General features: G+C 48.0%; 1 protein-coding gene across 1 annotated transcript; it reads left to right on the top strand.

Annotated features, from left to right (window-relative positions):
- The first annotated feature begins 70 nt into the window (after nt 1-70).
- Nucleotides 71-23907, top strand: LOC144671337 (uncharacterized). The gene is made up of 6 exons (XM_078533171.1): nt 71-156; nt 11816-11964; nt 13154-13251; nt 15658-15719; nt 17092-17172; nt 21876-23907. Exons 1-6 carry the CDS (start codon nt 151-153, stop codon nt 21972-21974), a joined length of 495 nt encoding a protein of 164 aa, XP_078389297.1. The 5' UTR covers nt 71-150; the 3' UTR covers nt 21975-23907.
- Nucleotides 23908-27961: the final 4054 nt, after the last annotated feature.

Below are 27961 nucleotides of genomic sequence, written 5' to 3'. Positions count from 1 at the left end.
AATCGCTTGAGAATTCAGCCTGAGCCTTGGAGTAACACGGACCTCCCTCTCCTCAGGCAGAGTGACGCAGCAGAGGCCGTGAGAGGGCTGAACACGCGCAACGAGGAGGCGAGGTGGGCGCCGGGCCAGAGTGAGCTGCCAGGCTGTAACATGGAGGTAACGTGGTGAGGAAGAAAGTGCCGACACCGTCGCTTTAAAAACCCGACCTCTGGCAGCGGCCCTGCCCCCCAGAGAGCCCACTGAGCAAGGGCACCACCCGATGTGGGTGGCGTAAGATGGGGGGGGGTGGCTAAAGTCAGTTTCCCTATTTTGATTGCCAGGCTGATGAGCTGTGTGTTTGGCAGTGATGCCTTACACAGTCAAATAGCCTTTCAGTGTTCATTCGGCCCTCATTGGCTTGAAGAGCTGGGGGAGGTGAGGGGAAGAGCTGGGGGGTGTGGGATGCAGTGGGGCAAGAGAATCTATTCCAATCAGATTCCAATAAGATCCTAATGAGATTGCAATCAGCCATTCCCGACTTATCAATCATCTGCAGTGATGTTTGTCATCGGACAATGTGCCATTTTTCAAGGATGTCAAGGTTATATCTTGTAATGTAAAATGGAGAGTGTGTGTGAGTGTGTGTGGGTGTGGGTGTGTGTGTGTTTCTATGTGAGAGAGTGTGCGAGAGAGCATGTGAGAGAGCGTGAGAGTGTGTGTACGTGTGTGTGTGTATCTGTGTGTGTTTCTGTGTGAGTCTCTTTCTGTTTGTGTGTGTGTGTGTGTGAGTATGTGTGTTTTTGTGTGTGTGTGAGGGTGTGTGTGAGGGACCCTTTTGGTGTGGTGTCTTTGATAAACGGACCACAGGAGACTCAGGTACAGGTTACGATCGTTTATTCGAGCAATTGCAGGGAGGGCACCATCTCAATGCAGCTTGAGACAGTACTCTGCTAAGCTACAAGTGTTCACCATATTTATACATTATTGGTCACATACAAGAACAGTTTCCAGATTTCGATCTTGTCAACATTTAGGTTTACATTAAACAGACAAGTCTCTGGTACAAAGGTACATGCATCATCTGACCCGACCTTCACCCAGGCAGAGACCTGTCTTCCTACCTAAACTGGGACCATCTGTCCTTCCCCTATCGGTTGAAGAGCACACTTAATCTATGTTATTGCCATCCTCTGACTCCAGTCTAACTCCCAGGACCCTGCTGGTGATTGCAAACCCTCAGGGTGTACAAAGGTTGAGCGTGTATAAGGTTCATCTGGTTTAGCTGTTTAATTGTTGATTTACTGATTTGCACTGGCCTGCCTATAGATTCTAATTTAAGTTAATCATTCCCTTATAATGAATTCTCCCTTACCATAAATTCTCATTTACTTTCTTCCCCCTTACCCAAGGTAGCCGACTACAGTGGTACAGTCCGTCCCTTTACACACCGCCGCCCATTGATGCTGACCAGTCATCCTGCTCTGGGTTGTAAAGGTACCGTCAGACCACCTGTATCATCTGGCCCTTCAATTCAGGCCTCAGGCTTATTAAATTCCTCCTCCACCTGTTAAAACTCCCCCAGCGCCACCTTTTTTGTGATTTCCGGGTGCGATGAATCAAGTATGTTAGATACATAATCAATATCGATTGAAGTATAACTAGGGCATGGGAGATAATCTGAATCCAGGGGTGGATCTGTGCATTCGAGCCCCAATTCCACAGGTCCTCCCACCAGGAGGAAGCATCTATTTGTTCAATATCCGTCTTTAAGGCTCTAACCTGTTGCTGCAAGTGTGTATCTGCTGAGCCTGTTTCCAAATCGCGGTTAGGTGCTCTGGTAATAGGGGAATTTCGTAGGAGAACTGGTTCAGATACTGTGTCAGGTTATCCTTAAGGCTTTCCTTGACCTGGATAGTTCCTCTCTTGTATATTTCGACCAGTTCCACTTTCCCTACCCTTGCTGGCGCCTGTGGGTGTAGGCACACTGAATGATTGTGGATGGGGCATATCCGGTTACCCCCATACTGGATTCTTTCCTGCCATGTGGTGATACAATATCTCCCATTCCCTGTACATGCAACATGGGTCGGTTCTTTTACAGACCATATAGTTTCCATTGTACAGTTTGCTGCTGCTTTAAATCCACTTAGCTTCATCTGTCACGTATATCGGATTTGCACATACTACTGCAGTGGCCTCTACCCTACACCCTTCTAATGTGGTGCTAACTATTTTCCCTTCTATGTCTACTGCGAATGGTGGAATGTCATGATACCTAATATAGTAATCCCCCCCATATAACCCCAATATTTTCTACTTTATATAAGGTCCTGCCGGGTGCTGACATAGGTATGACAGGTATTACTAATACAATGCCTATTAACATATTACTATTCACTATACATTCGACATTCATTCTATATACACGTGTTAAACCTCTGAGCTGGCAATCGGTCAAGTCATGATTCTTGTGTCGTGAAAGATTAAATAAATGCTCATTAGTTACCCATAAAGGGACTACCCCTTTATTAATCTGTCTTAAATTCTCTAAGGCTTGTTCCAACGCCCAAGATCCATAGGTGCTGCAAACATTATTTCTTCTCGCTTCATCTGAAATATTTTCCCTTTTCAATCAGTTTGTCGATAGTCCCCGCATGACTTTCGAGCACGGTAGCCAGGCTTTGGATTAACCGTGTCATGTCCTGGTCCGTATCTAACTGGGTATCCTGGATCCCCTGTCCCCGCTCTAGAATCTCCTTCAGCTTAAAGCTCAGAGTCCGGATCTTCTGATCTACAGTTGCTCGGTCGGTGGAATTAACTATTAATGTCCCTGTATTGAATATCATAGCGGCACCGTTTATCAGGCTGCGCTTAACGCAGTTCCCTCCCAAGCCTGGTCACATCGCACTGTTGAACTGAGATGCTTCAGTCACCAGCTGGCCCATTCGAGCTGTATTTAGTGCTCGAATATGGGTTGAGCACCACTGGGGCGGGGCAATTCCGGATATGTTCAAGACTCCGGGTACCAGCTCGAGGTGTACATTATCTTACAAAACTTCTGATTAACCAGCACCAAACCATTCATCAGTCCTGGATGCATAGTCGGACAAGTTGGGTCAGTCGGTGTGGTTTGAGGGGCTTCAATTATCTCTACTCGGACTGTGAAAGTAGAGGTGGGAGGTGGCTGGGTAGTGACAGACCTCCCACGCCCGATCTGAAGCAAACCCTTACTACAATTCGAAAGCACTTGTTCTCCTACTGTTCCATTTATCATTCCCCATTGCATGTCGCATTCGGCACTGTCCGTGCTGTACCAAAGTTCCTCCTGCGGTGCGGGATGAGCAGTGATGATCCCTGACCTTGTTGCCAGTACTGATAGGCCCACGACCAGGATCATAGATCTGTGGAGACATTAGCATCGGCTCCCGTTCTCCGGGTTACCGCTTGGTCAATTGTCATGTATCTTTAACTGTGTGTAATGCCTCCATTTACTTCCCGTTCTCATATCTACAAGTGCGCATGTATCACCTGTCATAATTACCTCATATGGTCCATGCCTGTTCTCTCCGAGCTCATCTTGACCATCACCTTATTCCCCACTTGGTCCATTGTTGCTCTTTAGATTTGCCTGTTTCCATATCCTTAATCACCTGTCGGTCTCTGACTTCCTTCCTTAACTCATGCAATTGCTTACTTATTTCCCTCACATGGTCTCGCATCCTTCCTTTTAGTGGTCCTACATCTCCCACTCCTACTATGATTCCCTCGGGTAACTGCATTGCTCTCCTTGTCATTCTTTCAAATGGGGTGAACCTGGTGGTCCTGCTTGGGGTAGCCCCTAGGGCGCATTAGAATATTGGGCTGTTCCCTGTCTCTTAAATTGCTTTTGTGATTGATGTTTTTTTTAAAGTTCAGTTCATCCTTTCCACCATCCCCGGGCTCTGTGGCTGGTAGGGAATGTGGAATTCCTGTTTATATTTAAATTTATACATTTCTTTAATGACTCTCCCTGTGAAATGAGTTCCCTGACCTGAATCTATCTGGGTAGGCACCCCTACTCCTTCCAGTTTACTCTCTCCTGCTGCTGTCTCATGTCAGACCTCAATTCCTTAAACAACTCTACAATGCACCTTCTTATCCTATCTTTCAATGGCTCACTATCTTCACTCCCAGTGGTAGTTCTCTCTGGGAGCCGCTTAACTCTGCCTGTCATCAAGGTGTTAATCCTGTGGTTTTGCTCTTTGTAGCTCGCAGACACATTAATATAGTCAGTAATACATCTATTTAGCCTTTTTCCAGCTTTCCCTTTACCTATATCCATCATTGTTGTTAAGTATTATTTCTCCTTACATTTCAATTCCTGAACTACAGATTCCACATAATTTTACCTCTAAGTATTTTTTTCCCCTGACCATGATCATCCTAAGATTCTCTTGATTTCGGTTTCTCTATTGTCTTGATCGTTTATAATGTTTCCGTGCTCTTTACGCCGTATTAACTATTCCATGTCAAGGAGGATCTCTGTCTCTAGATCCTTGCTGATCTCCCCCTGTGCGTTTCCAATGTCTCAGTCGATGGCCATATTATCAAATTTACTTCCCTTAAAACAGTTTGCACATTATGTCCCTTCCCCTAACTCTTTCTCCTACTTTCCTCAAACCATTTTACACATGCAACCGCTACCACCTTATCCTGTTCAGGTTGTCTGGAGAGACTTTACTGTCCAGTAAAGTATTCTCTTAACAGTTTTAAAACAGAAATCAAGCATTGACACGTTTTGCTTCCTTATCTTCTTCTCAAACAACATCTTACTGTCCCACTAAATTCCGTCTGACTTTTTTTTTTGCATTATCCCAGATTCATTAACTCGACCAAAAATTGGATTTCTGCCAAACTTTGTCAAGGTCTAGAGCTTAGCTTCACATTTTGGGAACAGACTTTACAAATACGAAAGCTCGCAGCATTTGAATTAGTGCCAATTGTTGTCAAACCTTTTAAAATGAAAATTCCCCTTTGAGAAATTATCAGGAACTAAACCTCAAATTTTAAACTTTGTAAGAACTGTAATTTACACTATCAAAATTAAAACTACCTCTTTCTTATGTGTATTGATTTGTATCCAAGTTATAATTCCCGTATGTTTATCGACACATTCTTTATCTTAGATACCATCCTAGTGGTTCAAAAGTAACCTTCAAAACTACACTGCACTTAACACCTCAAGATTGTCCCAAATTCAAATTACAGTGCTGTTGGGATGCAGATTTCCTTCCATATTTAATTCGTCTCATCAAAAGATTTTTATCCATTGGAACCACCTAGACCGTGTGTTTATTCCTTTTGGTTCTCCTAGAATCCCTTGAACTTCAGGTAATTTTTCCCCTCAGGATTTTAGAATACTAACTCGCATGAGTTAATGTAACTCGTACGTATCAATCCCAATCAGTTTGGAAGCTGGTGATGCGAGTCTGCAAAGGGGGTGGTACAAAGGTTGGTTCATCTAACCCTGTCTGGCTTCATGATAACTTCAAATTGCCACCCTTTTTGCCAGAAATCTCAACTCAAACCTTATACTCAAAACTTTGGAATGTTTTAATATACTTTTCCTTTAATCTAACATTGGGCTTTCAACCCTAAAGTGCTGAACTACACACACAAATGACAATTTACGGAAGAAAACACATTAAAGCTCACATACGAATGCTTCCTTGCACACAAACAAACTTACATTTAGAGGTAGGTATTTATATTCCTGTATTCTTAACTTAACGCCTTAAAATTCTCATATTCTAAACGAAACTTCAAATAGCAGTGGGGGAAATAAAGGGATCTTGAAGGCTCCACCTTCTGGGACAATCAAACTGATGAAAGCTGACATTCCCCCTGCCTGTCAGTGCTTATTAACTCCCCTAGGGGTTATGCCCCTTTTCTCTCTCTCTCTCTCTCTCTCTCTCTCCAGCACAAGCAGCTCTTGTAACTTAGATCAATTCATTTTTTTAAGTTACAGAAAATTGAGTAGCAGACCTTTCAGGTCCCAATCATCCTTCCACATGTTCAGGAAAATCTCGTCATCCCTCACGGGACATTATACACCCCCAATTCGTCTCTCCCTCCCCCAAGGCTTCCTTGACTGTCCTCTCAAACTCCCTGTGCAGGGCTGTCACCTTCTCCCGATCCAGGACATCCCCAGATTTCGCCCAGTCTCCACTCCTAGACTGCAGGGGTAATCTTCCCCAGATATCCCCTGGGCATTTCGCCTTCACCAGTATGTGATTATCAAGGGGGTGCATTGCATGGAAATCTTGCATTTCCCGCAGTTTGGTCCAAAAACCTGGGTTGCTAAGCCGAGTTTTAAGTGTCTTTAAGCAGCTCTTTAAACAAAACCTGTTTCTCCCCCGGGCTGAATGGTACCTGCTTAACTTTCTCCATAACCCTCTCAATCCCCTCATCCTCCCCCTATTCCTCATCCCCCTTTCTTCCTTCGGGTTTCAATTCGCCTTTCCTGACTTTACTTTTCCTAACGGTTATTGCCATAGGGGCCGTGGGGTTCAATGGGCACAGTGGGGGCGGTTGGTTCATATGAGGGTGGAACTGCCTCAGCTCCTTCATGGGTTTCTCCCTCGGAGCTTTCCCTCTTGATCAGTGTCACTGCTGCTGCTGCTGCTGCTGCCGCCACTGCTCTGATCTGTCCTGGATCTGACTTTGTTTCTCTCTCTCTAATCGACTGGAATTTAGTATTAACCCTTCTGCACAACTGTAGGTACAGTGTGATCATAACCATCATCCCTTTCTTTTCCTTATCCTTTTCCTGCTCTATCCACCACTGTTTTTGTTCTCCGGGGGTTCCCTGTGGATTCCACCCCTCCTTCTGCATTTTAGTGATTATTTTTGACTGTTGTTCCGCTATGAACCTGGTAATGGAGTCCACGGTTCCCTAGTTGAGTTCCATGGCGCTATTCTGTTTCCCTGACAGTATTCTGTTCCTATTTTCCGTCTATCTCTGCGCGGTATGTTCGCACGGTCCCAACAACTTAGTTTCTTGCGGTATGTGCAGTTTCACTGGGTTCCGGCCCTCCCTGCGCGGCTTCGGTTAAGGTTATATTTCAAACCCTAACCTGCCAGCGCGGCTCTGCCTCCTCTTACTGGGTAATGGTTCCAGCCTCCCTGCGCGGCTTTGGCCCACCTAGCCCGCCTGCACTCTCCGCCTCTTACCCCTGGCGCCTCCTATCTCCTGTCCTGAGTCCTCCTCCTGTTCCTTTGATACTTGATCGGACCGTTCTTGGGTAGGCCGGACTGCACTAACTACGGGTGGTAAATGAATATACTCACCCACTTTGCAGAGCCATCCCGAGGATCCGGTCCAAGTATCTTGCCGACTACGCCAAATTGGTGTGGTGTCTTTGATGAACAGACCACAGGAGACTCAGGTACAGGTTACGATCATTTATTCGAGCAATTGCAAGGAGGGCACCATCTCAATGCAGCTTGAGACACAAGCTACAAGTGTTCATCATATTTATACATTATTGGTCACATACAAGAACAGTTTCCAGATTCCAATCTTGTCAACGTTTAGGTTTACATTAAACAGACAAGTCTCTGGTACAAAGGTACATGCATCATCTGACCCGACCTTCACCCAGGCAGAGACCTGCCCTCCTATCTAAGCTGGGACCATCTGTCCTTCCCCTATCTGTTGAAGAGCACACATAACCTATGTTATTGCCATCCTCTGACTCCAGTCTAATTCCCAGGACCCTGCTGGTGATTGCAAACCCTGAGGGTGTACAAAGTTTGAGAGTGTATAAGGTTCATCTGGTTTAACTGTTTAATTGTTGATTTACTGATTTGCGCTGGCCTGCCTATAGATTCTAACTTAAGTAATTCATTCCCTTATAATGAATTCTCCCTTGCCATAAATTCTCATTTACTTTCTTCCCCCTAACACTTTAAACCCTTGAGAGTATGTATGTGTGTGAGTGAGTGTGACTGAGTGTGTGAGTGAGTGAGTGAGTAAATGTGAGTGTAGTGAATGTGTGTGCGTGTGGGTGAGTGTGTGTGTGTGTGTGTGCGTGTGAGTGAGTGTGTGAGTGAGTGAGTGAGTGAATGTGAGTGTAGTGAATGTGTGAGTGGGAGTGTGTGGGAGTGTGTTTTTGTAAGTGTGCGTGTGGGTGAGTGTGTGTGCGTGTGGGTGAGTGTGTGTGTGTGTGTGTGCGTGTGGGTGAGTGCGTGTCTGAGTGTGTGACCCTTTAAACCCAAAAGATTTGCATTCTTAAATGAATGTGGAGAGACTGGAGAAGCTGGGATTGTTCTCCTCAGAGCAGAGAAGGTTAAGGAGGAGATTTAATAGAGGTGTTCAAAATGATGAAGGGTTTTGCACAGAATCACAGTGCAGAAGAGGCCCTTCGGCCCATCGAGTCTGCACTGACACGTGAGAAACACCTGACCTACCTACCTAATCCCATTTACCAGCACTTGGCCCATAGCCTTGAATGTTATGAGGTGCCAAGTGCTCATCCAGGTACTTTTTAAAGGATGTGAGGCAACCCGACTCCACCACCCTCCCAGGCAGCGCATTCCAGACCCTCACCACCCTCTGGGTAAAAAGGTTTTTCCTCACATCCCCCCTAAACCTCCTGCCCCTCACGTTGAACTTATGCCCCCTTGTGACTGACCCTTCAACTAAGGGGAACAGCTGCTCCCTATCCACCCTGTGCATGCCCCTCATAATCTTGTACACCTCGATCAGGTCACCCCTCAGTCTTCTCTGCTCCAATGAAAACAACCCAAGTCTATCCAACCTCTCTTCATAACTTAAATGTTTCATCCCAGGCAACATCCTGGTGAATCTCCTCTGCACCCCCTCCAGTGCAATCACATCCTTCCTATAATGTGGTGACCAGAACTGCACACAGTACTCCAGCTGTGGCCTCACTAAGGTTCTATACAACTCCAACATGACCCTCCTACTTTTGTAATCTATGCCTCGATTGATAAAGGCAAGTATCCCATATGCCTTTTTCACCACCCCACTAACGTGCCCCTCCACCTTCAGAGCTCTAAGGACACACACGCCAAGGTCCCTTTGTTCCTCAGAACTTCCTAGTGCCATGCCGTTCATTGAATACTTCCTTGTCAAATTACTCCTTCCAAAGTGTATCACCTCCCACTTTTCAGGGTTAAATTCCATCTGCCACTTATCTGCCCATTTGACCACCCCGTCTATATCTTCCTGTAACCCAAGACACTCAACCTCACTGTTAGCCACCCAGCCAATCTTTGTGTCATCCGCAAACTTACTAATCCTACCCCCCACATAGTCATTTATGTTGTTTATATAAATGCCAAATAATAGGGGACCGAGCACAGATCCCTGTGGTATGCCACTGGACACTGGCTTCCAGTCACTAAAGCAGCCTTCTGTCATCACCCTCTGCCTCCTACAACTAAGACAATTTTGAATCCACCTTATCAAATTACCCTGTATCCCATGTGCATTTGCCTTCTTTATAAGTCTCCCATGTGGGACCTTGTCAAAGGCTTTGCTGAAATCCATATAAACTACATCAACTACACTACCCTCATCTACTCACCCGGTCACCCCCTCAAAAAATTCAACCAAATTTGTTAGGCATGACCTCCCTCTGACAAAGCCATGCTAACTATCCCTGATCAAACCTTGCCTCTCCAAGTGGAGATAGATTCTCTCCTTCAGAATTTTCTCCAATAGTTTCCCTACCACTGACATGAGACTCACTGGCTTGTAGTTCCCTGGTTTACCTCTACAACCCTTCTTAAATAGTGGAACCACATTAGCTGTTCTCCAGTCCTCTGGCACCTCCCCCATGGCCAGAGAAGAATTAAAAATTTGGGTCAGAGCCCCTGCGATCTCCTCCCTTGCCTCCCTCAGCAGTCTGGGGCACAAATCATCCAGGTCTGGAGATCTGTCCACTTTTAAGCCTGCCAACACCTCCAATACTTTGTCACTCCATATATCAATTTGCTCAAGAACCTCGCAGTCTCTCTCCCCGAGTTCCATACCTTCATCCTCATTCTCTTGGGTGAAGACGGATGTGAAGTATTCATTCAACACTCTACCGATGTCCTCTGGCTCCACCCATAGATTGCCCCCTTGGTCCCTTATGGGCCCTATTCTTTCCCTGGTTATCCTCTTCCCATTGATATACTTATAGAATATCTTGGGATTTTCCCTACTTTTACCAGCCAGAGCTTTCTCATATCCCTTCTTTGCTCTCCTAATTGCTTTCTTAAGCTCCACCCTGCACTTTCTGTGCTCCACTAATGCCTCTGCTGATTTGCTCCCCTTGTACCTGCTAAAAGCCTCTCTTTTCCTTCTCATCGTAACCTGAATATCTCTGGTCACCCATGGTTCTCTGGGCTTGTTACTCCTTCCTATCACCCTAGAGGGAACATGTTGATCCTGTACCCTCCCCATTTCCTTTTTGAATGCCCCCCACTGTTCCTCTGTAGATATCCCCAAAAGTAACTGTTCCCAGTCTACCTTGGCCAGATCCTGCCTTATTTTACTAAAATCCACTCTCCTCCAGTCCAAAACATTTTTTTGCAACTTGTTGATTTCTTTGTCCATAACAAACTTAAACTGTACCATGTTGTGTTCGCAATCGCTAAAATGCTCCCCCACCACCACCTCAGCCACCTGTCCGGCTTCATTCCCCAGAATTGGGTCCAGCACTGCGCCATCCCTTGTTGGACCCTCTACATATTGACCTAAAAAGTTCTCCTGTACACGTTTCAAGAAATCCACTCCATCGAGTCAATAGGGAGAAATTGTTACTCGTGGCAGGAGGGTCAGAGACCAAAGGATGCAGAATTGGCAAAAAAAACCCAGAGGGAGAGATGAGGAAAAATGTTTGACGCAGCGAGTTGTTGTGATCTGGAAGGCGCTGCCTGAAAGGGCGGCGGAAGCAAATTCAATAGGAACTTTCAAATGCGAATTGGGTAGGTATTTGAGGAGGACTATGCAAAAAGATTGGGGGTTGGTCTTTTTGGATAGTTCCTTCAAAGAGCCAGCACAGGCACAATGGGCCGAATGGACTCCATCTGTGCTGCACCAATGACAAGGCCGCTGATGGGACCTTGGTCTTTGTTTGGTTGTTGACCCACAGTTTAGCAACGTTTTATTGGTACTGATCTCAAAAGACCCCCTGATGTTATTTCGAAGAAGAAGGGAGTTCCACCCCCGGGTAAACTGGTCAATTTATCCTTCAATTGACAACACAAAAAGGACAGATCATCTGATCGTTGTCAAGTTTGCTGTTTGTGGGAGCTTGCTGTGTGCAAATTGGCTGCCACATTTCCAAAAATTTGCCCACGCTTCCAAGGTACTCCACTGGCCGTGCAGCACCTTGGGACGTCCTGAGGTCGTGAAAGGCGTTATATAATGGCAATCCTTTCTTTTCTTTCAGTTAGAATAAATTTGTTTACGATTGAGATGGATACAAGAGTATAGCAGGGAGTGTGTGAGATGCGCAAAAGCGTGAATGTATTCCCAGTGAATCCCATCTGTTGTTGGCTATGGCCCGTTGAAGGTAAGTTGTTGTTGTAACGAAGTTGCGGCGCCACCTCTAGGATGACAGGGACAGTTGCAACCTTGTTTTTTTTAGACTCAGCAGCGCCATCATGTGGAGGAGCTGAAACTGACATTTACAGCTCTCCCAACTCCAGAGTTTACATACGTGTACAACGTGTAGGTAGTCGGATGGATTGGATGAAGTAGGTGGGAGGTGCAGGATTGAAGCTGCCTGCGCCCACCCCAGTCAGGCCGGTCACAGCTAACACTTCCTCCTGCCCGCAGGACCTGTTGTGGCCATTGCCTGGTGCTCCCAAGCCAGAGATGTCGGCCTTACTCACTTTGCAGGCAGCACTGGAGGCGCAGCTGAAGGGGGGAGGGACCGTCGAAGATGAGCTTCTTCAAGCGAAGATCGCTAACATGAACACTGAAAGGTAGGAAAGTAACAAACTTTTGTGCCCTCCTGTTACAGGATATACAGTAACTCCATGTGCCCTCCTATTGTAATATTTACAGTAATTTGGAGTTTTCTTCTAGTACAGTATATACAGTAATTCATTAGAATATCCAGTAACAATATGTGTCCTCCTATTACATTATTTATGGTGGCCCCATTTACTCTTTTATTGTGGTATTACGGTATGCTTTCTAGTGTGTAAATTACCCATGCCCTTCTATTAGAGAATGTACAGGTACCCTAACCCAATACACACTGTACCCCAAATACCCTAACGTGGTATATACTGTACCCCAAGTACCCACCAGCAAATAAACACAGTACAGCCAGGTCCTACACTCCATGTACTGTAACCCACACACCCCATTAAGGTTAATACTCCCCACATACCTGTTAGTTAACCTACTCCAGTGCCCTGTTATGGAGGAGATGGTGCTGTAGTGGTAATATTACTGGACTAGTAATCCAGAAACTCAGGCTAATGCTCTGGGGACATGGGTTCAAATCCCACCACGGCAGCTGGTGAAATTTAAATTCAGTTAATTAAGTCTGGAATTGAAAGCTAATCTCAGTGACGGTGACCATGAAACTATCAACTGTTGTAAAAACCCATCTGGTTCACTGATGTCCTCTAGGGAAGGAAATCTGCCATCTTTACCCGGTCTGGCCTACATGTGACTCTAGATCCCCACAGCAATGTGGTTGGCTCTTAACTGCTCCTCTGAAATGGCCGAGCAAGACACTCAGTTCAAGGGCAATTAGGGATGGGCAACAAATGCTGGCCTTGCCAGCGACGCCCCACATCCCATGAACAAATTTTTAAAAAGTTAACCCTGCCCCCATGCCATGTTCCAGTATATAAATCCCCTCAATAAAGACAGGAAATGTTGGAAAAACTCAACAGGATCTGTGGCGAGGAAAACAGAGTTAATGTTTTGAGTCCGTGTGACAAGTCTTAACTCTGTTTCTCTCTCTGCAGAGGCTGCCAGTCCTGCCAAGTTTCTCCAGCATTTTCCTGTTTTTATTTCAGGTTTCCAGCATCCGCAGCGATTTGCTTTTCTATAAACGTCCTCAGTTCTTTCTCTCTCTCTCTTCCTCCCCTCGATGATTCTCCATCGCTCCCTTTCTCTCACCATCTCCTTCTAACTTGCTCTTTCACTCTCTAGGCTGCTGGTAAAAGTAGATGCCAGGAACAAGACACTGGAGGAAGAGGTGAAAAATCTGATGAGTGAGGCAGAGGAACTGAAATGCAGATTAAACCAGAGTGAGTATTTACACACTTGTTTTTAAAAAATGGCACTTTCAGGAAAAAGCGCAACTCGCTGCACTACCACCTGCCTTGTCCTTCCACACTCGCTATACGCTGCTCTCCGCAGTCACACCCTCAAAACTTTGCTCTCTGACTTCACTCCGCCTTATCTCTCTCTCCCTCTGCTCTGTTTTCTTTCTCTGGTCTCTCTCCCTACCCACTCTCTCTCTCCCCCTGCTCTCTATTTCCCTGTGTGTCTCTCTCTCTCTCTGTCTGTCTGTCTCTCTCTCTCCCTACCCGCTCTCTCTCTCTCCCTGCTCTGTCTCTCCTTCCTCTGCTCGTACTCTCTCCTCTCTTTCTCTGTCTCGCTCTGCTTCCTCAGCTCTTTCTCTCTGTCTGTCTCTGTCTGTTTCTCTCTCCCCAGCTCACTCTCCCCTTCTTCTCTCTGCCCCTGTCTCTCTCTCTCTGCTATCTCATATCTCTCTCACACTTTCAGTGTCTGTCTGTCTCTCCAAGCTCTCTATCTCCCCTTCTATCTCTATGTTTCTCTCAGTTCTTTCACCTCTGTCTCTCTCTCTATATCTCTCCCCCTGTCTGTCTCTCCCTCTCTCTCTCTTTGGTCTCTCTCTCTCTGCCTGTCTTGAAGGGTCATACGGACTCGAAACGTTAGCTGTGTTCCTCTCCGCAGATGCTGCCAGACCTGCTGAGTTTTTTCAGGTATTTTTGTTTTTAATTTGGATTTCCAGCATCCGCAGTTTTTTGCTTTTATCTCTTTCTCTCTGTTCTCTCTCCCTACTCTCTCTCTTTTTCCATGTCTCTCTCTCTCTCTCTCTCTGTCTCTCTCTCGCTCTTTCTGTCTTCCTCTCTCTGCTCTCTCTCTTTTTTTCTGTGTCTCTCTCTTTCTCCGTCTTTCTCTCCCTGTCTCTCTCTTGCACTTTCTATCTCTCTCTTTCTCTCTCTGCTCTGTCTTTCTCTCCCTCCCTCTGCTTCTCCTGCTGGTCACTCCACGCGATGACCATGTGGATGTGATGTTTGAAGGTAGGCCCTGTAGCAGCCTCTCTGCCTCTCACTGGCACCCAGTGTATTCTATCTAACTTACAGAGTGGGCTCTGCAGTGGATTAAATGTCCCCCTTTCACCCCTGGGACCTGGGGGAGAGATGGGCTCAGAGCTGATTGGGTGAAGGCATCAGCTTAACTCAGTTATCATCACTTTGGCCTCTGAGGCAGCAGGGTCAAAGGGGCAAAACCCCTGACACTCCTGACCCGACACTACTAGTGTGGTACTGAGGGAGTGCTGCACTGTCAGAGGTACCGTCCACTGGATGAGATGTTCAACTGAGGCCCCCTCTGCCTGTTTAGGTGGACGTTAAGCTCCCGAGGAACTACTGGGAGAAGAACAGGGACTGGTCCCATTTCCTTGGCCAACAACGAGCGCCACCAATGAACATTGAGTGTCATTTATTCCCTCACGATGGGATCTTACTGTGCAGAGATTGGCTGCCATTTTGCTTCCATAACGAGGGCCCCTGCACTTCAGTGATTTATTGTATAAAATGCTTTGAGGTGGTTCGAAGAGACGAGGCAATTTTTTTCTGCTCCCTTTGATCTCTTCGTCCTTTAATCTCTCCGTCCTTTATGCTTTTTGACTGCAGTGCCTCAGTCTCAGCACAGGATGGAGACAGTGTCCTTACCATGAGGTTAACTCTAACAGGCCTGAGGCTTCCAGCATTTGAACATTGAGTAAAAGTAATTCATTATGACCAGTTGCTAAACATTTGACATTTATCATTTTCCCCTCTCCCCCTCGGTTTCCTCTCTGTCTCTTGGTCCTTCCCATATTACAGGCACCATTCCCCAGTCAACAACGTTCTCTCATTGGCGGACAGCAGCTGCACAAAGGGAGCATTTAAGTAGCGGCCTTCGCAATCTCAGAACGTCCCAAAGCGCTTTACAGCCAGTGAAGTACTTTTTGGATGTGACGGGTGCTATTTAAATGCAGGTACCATTGGGCCTGCAGCTGATTGGCTTCTTCGGAAAGGCGCGGGGTGACTGTCTGTCTGGGAACAGGCTGGGACGGGACAGATTTTTTTTTGGTCTCTCGGGGAATCGAGGGATGTGAGGAGCGGGCGGGAAAGCGGGAGTTGAAGCCCGAGATCAGCCGTGATCGTACTGAATGGCGGAGCAGGCTCGAGGGGCCGAATGGTCTACTCCAGCTCCTATTTCTCGCGTCCTTGTGCGAGGTCACAGGGCTTGGGTAGGAAAACGAGTTGATCGAATTGGTCATCAATCACTGGAGTCTCTGTGCTGGTGGGAGAGGGGGGTGGGAGGGAGCAGAGAACGCGCTGTCCCTTTAAGCCGCCCATAGGTTTGATTGTAGATCTGCAGACCCACCTCCCTGACTGGTTTCTGTTTCTCACCAGGTCTGGGGTACTTTGATCCTCAAGGCTTTCCATTCTGCACCGAGCTGGACGGTCTGTGGGATGTAAGTATCTGGGAGCCGGTGACAGTTTAAGAGCGGCGAGCGGCGATCTTCATCAACGTACAATATTGAGGACCCAAAGTACAATAAAGAGCCTGCCGGAATGATTGACGCGAATGTCGGGGCCAAGGGGGTAGACCCTGGGCATTAAGACCGTTACAATGGGCTGAATGGACTCCTGTGATGTAAATGCCAGGCAGCCGCCAATCCTCATGTCCATAAGACCATAAGACATAGGAGCAGAAATTAGGCCATTCGGCCCATCGAGTCTGCTCCGCCATTCAATCATGGCTGCTAAGTTTCTCAACCCCATTCTCCCGCCTTCTCCCCGTAACCTTTGATCCCCTTACCAATCAAGAACCTATCTATCTCGGTCTTAAATACACTCAATGACCTGGCCTCCACAGCCTTCTGTGGCAATGAATTCCATAGATTCACCACTCTCTGGCTAAAGAAGTTTCTCCTCATCTCTGTTCTAAAAGGTCTTCCCTTTACTCTGAGGCTGTGCCTTCGGGTCCTAGTCTCTCCTACTAATGGAAACATCTTCCCCACGTCCACTTTATCCAGGCCATGTTGTACCAGAATTCTCCTTATTGGCACTGCGCTCAACCAGGTTCCCAATATCCCCGGTGGGCCTAATCACGCACGGCAAGTGCTGAGAGGTTGGCCCTGTTAAGCTGTGTGTTCATCGTCTTTCGGATAAAACGTTAAACCAGGGCTCCATCCTGTTTCTCCGTCATTCTCTCACGTGATGTGGGCATCGCTGGCAAGGCCAGCATTTGTTGCCCGTCCCTAATTGCCCTTGAACCGAGCAGCTTGCTGGGCCACTTCAGAGTTGACCACATTGCCATGCCTCTAGAGTGACACGTAGGCCAAACCGGGTAAGGACGGCCGATTTCCTTCCCTGGAGTGAACCAGATGGGGATTTTAACAACAATTGATGATAGGTTGTCATGGTCACCATTATCCCAGGTTTTATTAATTGAATTTAAATTACACCAGCTTCTGTGGGATTTGAACCCGTTTGGGCCTCTGGATTACGACTGGCATGACCACTATGCCACCATCTCCCTCATCTGCCCTGTGGGTGGCATAAAAGATCCCATGGCATTACTCTAAAGATGAGCTTTCTCCAGTGTCCGGACCATATTTACCCCGTAACCAGCATCTCTCTAAGTGGACAATCACCTTGTGGGAGCTTGCTGTGCACAAATCTGTATTTCCTACACTTCACAAACGCTTCATTGTAAAACACCGAGGGGGGGGAGGCGTCCTCAACTTGTGGAAGGTGCTATCTAAATGCAAGCCTTTCTTTAATTGTAACAAGTGGCTGAGTGATTCTTTGCTTTTTTTCCCTTGTCCTCCTCGTTCACAGAGAGGCTGCCTGATCGCTCCCTCACTCTCCGACCTGCCTCTCGTGGTCCCCGTTCTCCGGTACCTGGTGTTGTTCACTGGGGTAGGTCCGAACGCTTTGCCGCGCTTCCCAATGACGGGAGACAAACACGAGACCTCCAAGCGCATGGACCACGTCTTGTATTAAAGACCCAACTACTGCAAGGCTGTCCCCTTACAGAGTGGGGTGGTGGGGGTGAGGTGGGGGGGAACTATGTGGGTTACAAACAGCCGAGCACCATGGCCACTTTAGTTCAAATCTATCCCAGCCTGTTAGGATACGGACATACAAACTAGGGGCAGGAGTAGGCCATTCGGCCCCTCGAGTCTGCTCCGCCATTTAATAAGATCATGGCTGATCCGTTTGCGTTTCGATTCCCACGTTCCCATCTAACCCCCGATAACCTTTGATTCCCTCGCCTAACAAGAATCTATCTAGCTCCCCCCTCAAAATATTCAATAACCCGCCTCCACCACCTCCTGAGGCAGAGAGTTCCAAAGTCGCTCAGTCCCCTGAGAGAAAGAAATTCTCCTCCTCTCTGTCCTAAAAGGGCAACCCCTAATTTTAAAACAGTGCCCCCTAGTTCTGGACTCACCCACAAGAGGAAGCATCCATTCAAGACTGTTCAGAGTCTTATATAAAGCAATCAAATCACCCCTCACTCTTCTAAACTCCAGTGGAAACAAGCCCAGTCTGTCCAACCTTTCCTCATAAGACAACCCACTCCTTCCAGGTATCAATCTAGTAAACCTCCTCTGAACCACCTCCAATGCATTTACATCCTTCCCTAAAGATGCAGTTTGCTTCTCCTGCCAACATTGTGAGCCAAAAGTGCAGGGAATGTGGGCAGTGACGATCCAGCTCCTGTGCCCAAACAAAATGCCCTGAATTGAACACTAAATGGCATCGAATTGGCCATCGAGGTCAGGAATGGAAATGTCACACTGGACTGGGGATGGAAGCACTTAGTTAGAACAGTATCGAAGGAGCATTACTCTGTATCTAACCCCGTGCTGTACCTGTCCTGGGAGTGTTTGATGGGGACAGTGTAGAGGGAGCTTTACTCTGTATCTAACCCCGTGCTGTACCTGTCCTGGGAGTGTTTGATGGGGACAGTGTAGAGGGAGCTTTACTCTGTATCTAACCCCGTGCTGTACCTGTCCTGGGAGTGTTTGATGGGGACAGTGTAGAGGGAGCTTTACTCTGTATCTAACCCCGTGCTGTACCTGTCCTGGGAGTGTTTGATGGGGACAGTGTAGAGGGAGCTTTACTCTGTATCTAACCCCGTGCTGTACCTGTCCTGGGAGTGTTTGATGGGGACAGTGTAGAGGGAGCTTTACTCTGTATCTAACCCCGTGCTGTACCTGTCCTGGGAGTGTTTGATGGGGACAGTGTAGAGGGAGCTTTACTCTGTATCTAATCCCGTGCTGTACCTGTCCTGGGAGTGTTTGATGGGGACAGTGTAGAGGGAGCTTTACTCTGTATCTAATCCCGTGCTGTACCTGTCCTGGGAGTGTTTGATGGGGACAGTGTAGAGGGAGCTTTACTTTGCATCTAACCCCGTGCTGTACCTGTCCTGGGAGTGTTTGATGGGGACAGTGTAGAGGAAGCTTTACTCTGTATCTAACCCCGTGCTGTACCTGTCCTGGGAGTGTTTGATGGGGACAGTGTAGAGGGAGCTTTACTCTGTATCTAACCGCGTGCTGTACCTGTCCTGGGAGTGTTTGATGGGGACAGTGTAGAGGGAGCTTTACTCTGTATCTAACCCCGTGCTGTACCTGTCCTGGGAGTGTTTGATGGGGACAGTGTGGAGGGAGCTTTACTCTGTATCTAACCCCGTGCTGTACCTGTCCTGGGAGTGTTTGATGGGGACAGGGTGGAGGGAGCTTTACTCTGTATCTAACCCCGTGCTGTACCTGTCCTGGGAGTGTTTGATGCGGACAGTGTAGAGGGAGCTTTACTCTGTATCTAACCCCGTGCTGTACCTGCCCTGGGAGTGTTTGATGGGGACAGTGTAGAGGGAGCTTTACTCTGTATCTAACTCCGTGCTGTACCTGTCCTGGGAGTGTTTGATGGGGACAGTGTAGAGGGAGCTTTACTCTGTATCTAACCCCGTGCTGTACCTGTCCTGGGAGTGTTTGATGGGGACAGTGTAGAGGGAGCTTTACTCTGTATCTAACTCCGTGCTGTACCTGTCCTGGGAGTGTTTGATGCGGACAGTGTAGAGGGAGCTTTACTCTGTATCTAACTCCGTGCTGTACCTGTCCTGGGAGTGTTTGATGGGGACAGTGTAGAGGGAGCTTTACTCTGTACCTAACCCCGTGCTGTACCTGTCCTGGGAGTGTTTGCTGGGGACGGTGTCGAGGCAGTTTTACTTTGTATCTAACCCCGTGCTGTACCTGTGCTGGGAATGTTTGATGAGGACAGTGTAAAGGGAGCTTTACTCTGTATCTAACCCCGTGCTTTACCTGCACTGGGAGTGTTTGCTGGGGACAGTGTAGAGGCAGTTTTACTTAGTATCTAACCCCGTGTTGTATCTGTCCTGGGAGTGTTTGATGGGGACAGTGTAGAGGGAGCTTTACTCTATATCTAACCCCATGCTGTACCTGCCCTGGGAGTGTTTGATGGGGACAGTGTAGAGGCAGTTTTACTCTGTATCTAACCCCGTGCTGTACCTGTCCTGGGAGTGTTTTATGAGGGCAGTGTAGAGGGAGCTTTACTCTGTATCTAACCCCCTGCTGTACCTGTCCTGGGAGTGTTTGATGGGGACGGTGTAGAGGGAGCTTTACTCTGTATCTAACCCCGTGCTGTACCTGCTCTGGGAGTGTTTGATGGGGACAGTGTAGAGGGAGCTTTACTCTGTATCTAATCCCATGCTGTACCTGCCCTGGGAGTGTTTGATGGGGACGGTGTAGAGTAGAATGTAAAAGATTCCACAGCTATATTGGATGAAGAATAAAGGGGTTCTCCCCAGTCTCCTGAGGCAAGATTTATCCTTCAACCAAAATTATCTAGTCATTATCTAACTGCTGTTTGTGGGATCTTGCTCTGCGCAAGTTTTGCCGCCATGTTCTCTGGACAACAACAGTGACTGGACCTCCGGCCAGCTTCGTTGACGGTGAAATGTTGGGACATTTCCTGTGGACGAGGAAGGCGCTATATAAATGAGAGTCCTTTCTTACCACTATAGGCAGTACGGGGGTGAAGATGAACTTTAAGTTATTGGAGTGGGGGGGTGGGGGCGGGGGTGGGTCAAGTGAGAGCTCGGCCCCTCAGAGGTGATGCCAGGAAGCACTTGTTCCCACAGAGAGTGGTTGGAACCTGGGACCCCCCCACCTTTCCCAAAAAGCTGTTGCAATTGAGGAGGGTTAGGTAAAAGTTTCAAAATTGCGAATACATTTTGTTTGGAAAGGTTAGCAAACTGAGGCAGTTAAGATGGAGTTGAGATACGGATCAGCCCTGAGGTAATGGCAGAACAGGCTCAAGGGGCTGAATGGCCTCTTCCTAATGTCCCGATTATGTTGGGAGCGTCAAAGTGCACAAGGGTGCTCATTCCTACCTACCTCACTGCACCAGGGTTTGAGGAGATACCATCTTCTATCTCTCGTACCTTTATGTCCGGCGTGTGTGTGCTCCATTCCATCCTGAATCGAACCCAATAGATTGGCGTCCTAGACATAAAAAGGGAAGCCATATTTGCGGATGACCTTTGACTTTGATGGACATATGGTCATGTGACCTGGGGTCTCGTTTAACTCCCAATTTCCCCCACGTCTTGCATGGATTGGTTACAGTAACAAAGCATGCATCGTATCGTGGATCTAAAATTGTTTTTGTGAGGGGGAGTGGGGTGGGTGCTCAGTCTGCAGTTTTGACAGTTCTCACTGGAACATTGTCAGCACACCCAGCCCGTGAGGCGCTGGAGTTTCCATCCAGGCAAAACCCCAACCTTGGTCGCCATTGTCCCATCTGAAAAGAAAGGCAGGCCATCTTTTCCCAGGCCTCATGGGTCGTCGGGAGGTCAACGAGGATGCCTGGGCAGAACGCCACCCGCTGATGGTCAATGACCGGCCTCTGTCAGGGGGAATATGCAGCATCTGTATGGCACCCCTCCAGAGACAGACTATGTAACAACAGGGAGGCCACAGAATACCGAGCCACAACTACTTGGTCATTAGTTGGGTCATTCTATAAGCTGCCCATCGTGGGACTTACCAATCTTGCAGTGCATTCTGGGCCAGGATGTCTTTGTTGAGACCCAGATTGTTTAATATTCGATAGTTCACTGACACAACCAAAAGGTCATGAGTTCAAGACTCGCTACAGAGACTTGGCCACACGCTCCCGGTGGAGTACTGAGGGAGTGCCGCACCGTCAGAGGTACCGTCTTTCAGATGAGACGTTAATCCCTGTCAGGGGATCGGAAAGGATCCCATGGCACTATTTCGAAGAAGGGCAGGGGAGTTCTCCTCAGTGTCCTGGCCATTAGCCCTCAATCAACATTAGTAAAAACAGGTTATCTGGTCATTATCACATTGCTGTTTGTGGGAGCTTGCTGTGCACAAATTGGCTGCTTGCTTCTGATATTACAAACGTGATGACATTTCCAAATGTTCTTCATTGGCTGTGAGACTCTATGGGACATCCTGTGTTTGCGAAACCCCTTATCGTTCCTGGCTTAATAGTCAACAGGCACCTCACTGGTGATTTGGCAAAATGGCCGCTCTGCCGTTAGCCCTTGTCCTAATCTCAGTTTTCTCTCTTAGGTCCCTAGAGCAATGGGAGTGATGAAGGGCCTCCTCCTCTTGTGGATGGTCGGCTTGAGAGACGTGGCACCCAACTGTAGCCCAGTGGCACCATCCTGAGATTCCGCAGAGGCACTTGAAGACCCACCGAAGGCAGCGTTGCCCCAGCGGACCGAACCCATGTCTAGGAAGGGGTTGGGGTAGATAAGAATTGGAAAAGCATTTTCCTGAGATGGGCAAACCAATATAGACCTTCTGGGTCTCGAGAAAGGACTCATCAGCAAGCCCACTTCCCACCTTCGCGGCTGCGTGTCCTAAAGATATAAGCCTACAGAACTTTATTAGACTTGAATAGGGTGTGCATGTCACATATACAGTAAGGCCATCTCTCCTATGAGAGGCCGGGCAGCGGTGCGATAGTTAGCGGGTTAGCAACGCCATGATAATGGTGGAACACCCACAGTCCGGCCATCTTGTGGTGTCTTTCTTCCAGGTGTGATGTTGCCAGTCAAACGCCACAGATTCACCGATGCAAACTTCTGTGAGGGACCTTAGAGGCTGTAGAAACTGCTTTTCTTAACCGAAAAGTGGAAAAGCAATGTCTACCCTCAGTGCCTCCAGTAACTCAGTCATTAGCGTTTAGCATCACAGGGTGAGGTAGTTTAGAGATTATCTTCCATAGACTAGTACCCAGAGGCCTAGACTCTAGAGGTATGAGTTCAAATCCCACCTTGGCAGTTGGGCAAATTTAAATTCACTTAATTAAATGAATCCCAAATTAAATGATGGCCATGAAACTATGGGATTGTGGTAAAAATCGATCTGGTTTTAGGGAAGGAAATCTGGCACCCTTACCTAACCTGGCCTACATGTGACTCCGGGCCCACGGCAATGTGATTGACTCCTAACTACTCTCCAAAATGGCCTAGCAAGCCTCTCAGTTAAGAAGTTGGCTCCCCTCAAGGGCAATTGGAGTTGGGCAATAACTATTGGCCCTTTCCAGAGATCTCATGAATGAATACTAATGGACATGTATTGGCTCATTACAGGAGAGTAAGGTCAAATCCCCTGACAATATGAGTCCAGGCAGCAGAAGTATTACAAGGAGGTTCTCCCCAGTGTTGAGTTTGGAGTCAGCGTCTTTGGGAGGGAGGATAATTATGTAGATTAAACATTCACTCCCTCTGCCACTGACACACAGTAGCAGCAGTGTGTGTACCATCTACAAGATGCACTGCAGCAACTCACCAAGACTCCTTGGCAACACCTTCCAAACCCGTGACCTCTACCATCTAGAAGGACAAGGGCAGCAGATAGATGGGAACACCACCACCTGCAAGTTCACCTCCAAGCCACTCACCATCTTGACTTGGAAATATATCGCCGTTCCTTCACTGTCGCTGGGTCAAAATCCTGGATCTCCCTCCCTAACAGCACTGTGGGTGTACCTACACCACATGGACTGCAGGGTTCAAGAAGGCAGCTCACCACCACCTTCTCAAGGGGGCAATTAGGGAAGGGCAATAAATGTTGGCCCAGCCAGCGACACCCACATCCTGTGAAAGAATTTTTAAAAAGATGAATGTTGAAAACATAAAGAAATAACAGGAAGTCCCAATGTTCTAGGTCTACTCCATCCACAGATAATTGTGACTGACTGCATGGGTGATAATGCCTTAACAGCTAAGCCTGTAAAATACTTGAGGCTGACAGATCTAAGTAACAGATAATATTCCACCCACTACTCCCCCCAACTCCCAGGTTCGTGGTCAATGATTTGGTGTTGGGTTTCTCAAACAAGGGAGCAAATCCCTTACAATTCCTGCCCAAATAAGCAGCAAGTGACTGATCTTTAGTGGGAGTGACTCTCTATCTCTGTAACACATCCAGTCCAACAACCCCCTGAGATCTCTGCTCTCCTCCAACTCCAACCGCTTGCTCATCCCTGGTTTTAATCGCCTCCCCCATTAGCGATCACGCCTTCGGCTGCCTGGGCCCTAAGCTCTGGAATTCTGTCCCTCAAACATCTTCACCTCTCTCTCTCTCTCTCTTTCTCTCTTCCTTCCTTGAAGACACAAACTGTTGCCCACCTATCGCAATATCTTATAATGTGGCTCAATGTCAGTTTTTCTGTCAGAACTGTTTTGGGAAATTTTGTTACATTAAATGTGCCAAACAAATGCAAGTTGTTGTTGAATGGGGAGCTGGAGTCTGCAGGAAGTGGGACTCTCTTATCCGGGGCTGGTTTGTAGCAGCTGAAGCTATTCAAATGCTGGCATGGGGAAATCTTGACAGGGTTGTTCCTATCCCAATCCCAATCTCAATCTCAATCCCTATCCCAATCCCTATCCCAATCCCAATCCCTATCCCAATCTCAATCTCAATCCCAATCCCAATCTCAATCCCTATCCCAATCCCAATCCCAATCCCAATCCCTATCCCAATGCCAATTCCTATCCCTATCCCAATCCCAATCCCTATCCCAATCCCTAACCCAATCCCTATCCCTATCCCAATGCCAATTCCCATCCCTATCCCAATCCCAATCCCTATCCCAATCCCTAACCCAATCCCTATCCCAATGCCAATTCCTATCCCAATCCCAATCCCTATTCCAATGCCAATTCCTATCCCTATCCCTATCTCAATCCCTATCCCAATCCCAATCCCTATCCCAATGCCAATTCCTATCCCTATCCCTATCCCTATCCCTATCCCAATCCCTATCCCAATGCCAATTCCTATCCATATCCCTATCCCTATCCCTATCCCAATCCCAATCCCTATCCAAATCCCAATCCCTATCCCTATCCCAATTCCTATCCCTATCCAAATCCCTATCTCAATGTCAATTCCTATCCCAATGCCAATTCCTATCCCTATCCCAATCTCAATCCCTATCCCAATTCCTATCCCAATCCCTATCCCTATCCTTATCCCAATCCCTATCCAAATCCCTATCCCAATGCCAATTCCTATCCCTATCCCTATCCCAATCCTTATCCCTATCCCAATTCCTATCCCTATCCCTATCCAAATCCCTATCTCAATGTCAATTCCTATCCCAATCCCAATGCCAATCCCTATCCCTATCCCTATCCCAATCCTAATCCCAATCCCTATCCCAATCCCAATCCCTATCCCAATGCCAATTCCTATCCCTATCCCAATCTCAATCCCTATCCCAATCCCAATCCCAATCTCAATCCCAATCGCCATCCCAATGCCAATTCCTATCCCTATCCCAATCCCTATCCCTATCCCTATCCCTATCCCAATCCCTATCCAAATCCCTATCTCAATGCCAATTCCTATCCCAATGCCAATCCCTATCCCTATCCCAATTCATATCCCTATCCCAATCCCTATCCCTATCCCAATTCCTATCCCAATCCCTATCCCAATCCCTCTCCTAGGTCATAAACTCTTCTCCTTCCCCCCTCTTCTTCCCATCCCTCCTGGCCCCACCCCCTCTTCCCCCACCCCCTCTTCTTCTCCCTCCCCCTCCCCTATGCACCGTGCTCTTCCATCCGCCATCTCTTACCCCCTCTTCTACCTCCCCTTCCACTTCCCCCCACCCCCTTGCCCCTCCCCCTCCTCTTTCCCCTCCACCCCCCCCCCCTCCTGCTTTCACTTACCCCATACACCTCCTCTTCCCCCTACCCTGCTCCTCCCCCCTCCCTCTTCTCTCTCCCTCCTTTCCCCCCCCTCCACTTCCTGCCTCCTCTCCCCCCCCACCTCCCCTACCCACCTCCTCTTGCCCCCTCCCCCAACTCCCTGGCAAATCCTGGACTCCGTTGAGGTCTCGGAAGCCGGAATCCTATTATTAGGTCAAAAAGCACTTAGTTAATCAGTGTCGGTCATTCAGGAGGAAATTCTCAGATCTCTCAACTGTGACTGCTTTATTTGCTCTCAATCTCTCTATCGGTCACTGAGTCACTCCCTGACCTCAGACAGCCATCTGAGCTCATGGAGCTTATTTGCAAGCCATTCTCATTTCAAAACTCTTGTGATTCAAATGGGAACCAAAGGTGTGAAAGTGGCCGGCGAGGGATATTTTATTTACATGCCTGGTGCCTCTGGGAGTGGGGTGGGCAGGCAGCGAGAGAGTGAGCAAGGAGGCGTGCGATTGTGGGAGAGAAATGGTGCCAAGACACTGACTTATGAATGAATGTGAGTTGGTGTCAAAATGAGGTCGCTTACCATTGAATGAGAGCTAGTGCGCGTCAGTGTTTCTGTGATGGAGTATGTTCATCTCAGTTGATGAGACTGCCCTCCCTTGTTAGGCAAGAGTGCTTGACATAGACAGGGAGCTTCAAACATCCATTAATTCGTACCCTCAACCCCTGACCTCAACCACCCAGAAGGACAAGGGCAGCAGGGCCCAGCCATCTTCAGCTGCTTCATCGATGACCTTCCTTCCGTTGTAAGGTCAGAAGTGGGGATGTTCACTGATGGTTGCACAATGTTCAGCACCATTCACGACTCCTCAGATACTGAAGGAGTCCGTGTCCAAATGCAGCAAGACCCGGACAATATCTAGATGTGGGCTGACAAGTAGCCATGCAAGTGCCAGGCAATGACCATCTCCAACAAGAGAGAATCTAACTATCACCCCTTTAGATTCAATGGCATTACCATCGCTGAATTCTCCTACTGTCAGCATCCTGGGGGTTACCATTGACCAGAAACTGAACTGGACCAGCCACATAAATATTGTGGCTACAAGAGCAGGTCAGAGGCTGGGAATCCTGCATCAAGTAACTCACCTCCTGACTCCCCAAAGCCTGTTCACCATCTACAAGGCACAAGTCAAGAGTGTGATGGAATACCCTCCACTTACCTGGTGGAGTGCAGCTCCCACAACACTCAAGAAGCTCAACACCATCCAGGGCAAAGCAGCCCCGCTTGATTGGCACCCCATCCACAAACATTCACTCCCTCCACCACCGACACACAGTAGCAGCAGTGTGTGTACCATCTACAAGATGCGCTGCAGGAACTCACCAAGCCTCCTTCGACAGCACCTTCCAAACCCACGATCACTACCATCTAGTAGGATAAAGGCAGCAGACACATGGGAGCACCACCACCTGCAAGTTCCCCTCTAATCCACACACCATGCTGACTTGGAAATATATCGGCCGTTCCTTCACTGTCGCTGAGTCAAAATCCTGGAACTCCCTCCCTAACAGCACTGTGGGTGTACCTACACCACATGGACTGCAGCGGCTCAAGAAGGCAGCTCACCACCACCTTCTCAAGGGCAACTAGGAATGGGCAATAAATGCTGCCCTAGCCAGCGACGCCCCCATCCCGTGAATAAATTTAAGAAAATACCCTAGACTGGGTGGCTTTCAGGGCTGAGAAAATGTAGGAAACAGGTTAGCTAATATGCGCACAGCAAGCTCCCACAAACAATAATGTGATAATATCCTGATAATCTGTACTTGTGATGTTTCCGGGATAAATATTAGCCAGGACGCTGGGGACAACCGTCCCCCCCCTCCCCAGAAAGGGCTAAACGTCCATCGGAGAGGGCAGACAGGGACTTGCAGCAGCAGCCGCCCCTCTGACAGCGCAGCACTCCTCCTGCAGTAGCGCACTGGGATTGTTGGCCTGCACCACGCGCTGTGTCGGGAATCGAACCCACGACCTGCTGAGTCAGGGGTGTGAGGGCTGCCCACTGAGTTCGGGCTGCTCCAGGATGACTGCCGGTTCCTGAGGGTGGGACTCTCACGCATGTAACTCCCAGCCCCGTTGGTCAGGCATCATGTCGGTCCCGTTATAAGGAACTTGCGAGCAGGTTGTGCAGGGCAGTGAGAAAGCTGGTTTGGGCCTGTGGCTCTGCTGGTTTATTAGCCGGTTAAAGATATGCTCCAGATCTTTGAAAGGAAATTGGTGCTTTCCCCCAAACATTCAAATTATTCAGCGCCTGTGGACAAAGTTGCTCAATGACTGACTAATTGACAGTTAACAGGAAACAGCCCGACAAGTGACTAAGTGCAGGCAGGACAGCCAATGTCAACCCTACAACAAGCTTGCATTCATATGGTTCCTTTACCATCCCGAGGGCGCTGCGCCTCAAGAGGGTCCTGCATCCCTGG

The sequence above is a fragment of the Cetorhinus maximus genome, chromosome 32 (genome assembly GCF_964194155.1).
Source record: "Cetorhinus maximus chromosome 32, sCetMax3.hap1.1, whole genome shotgun sequence".
Lineage (NCBI taxonomy): Eukaryota > Metazoa > Chordata > Chondrichthyes > Lamniformes > Cetorhinidae > Cetorhinus > Cetorhinus maximus.
Note: the sequence above shows the minus strand (reverse complement) of the source record. Positions and strands in the feature narration are given on the sequence as shown.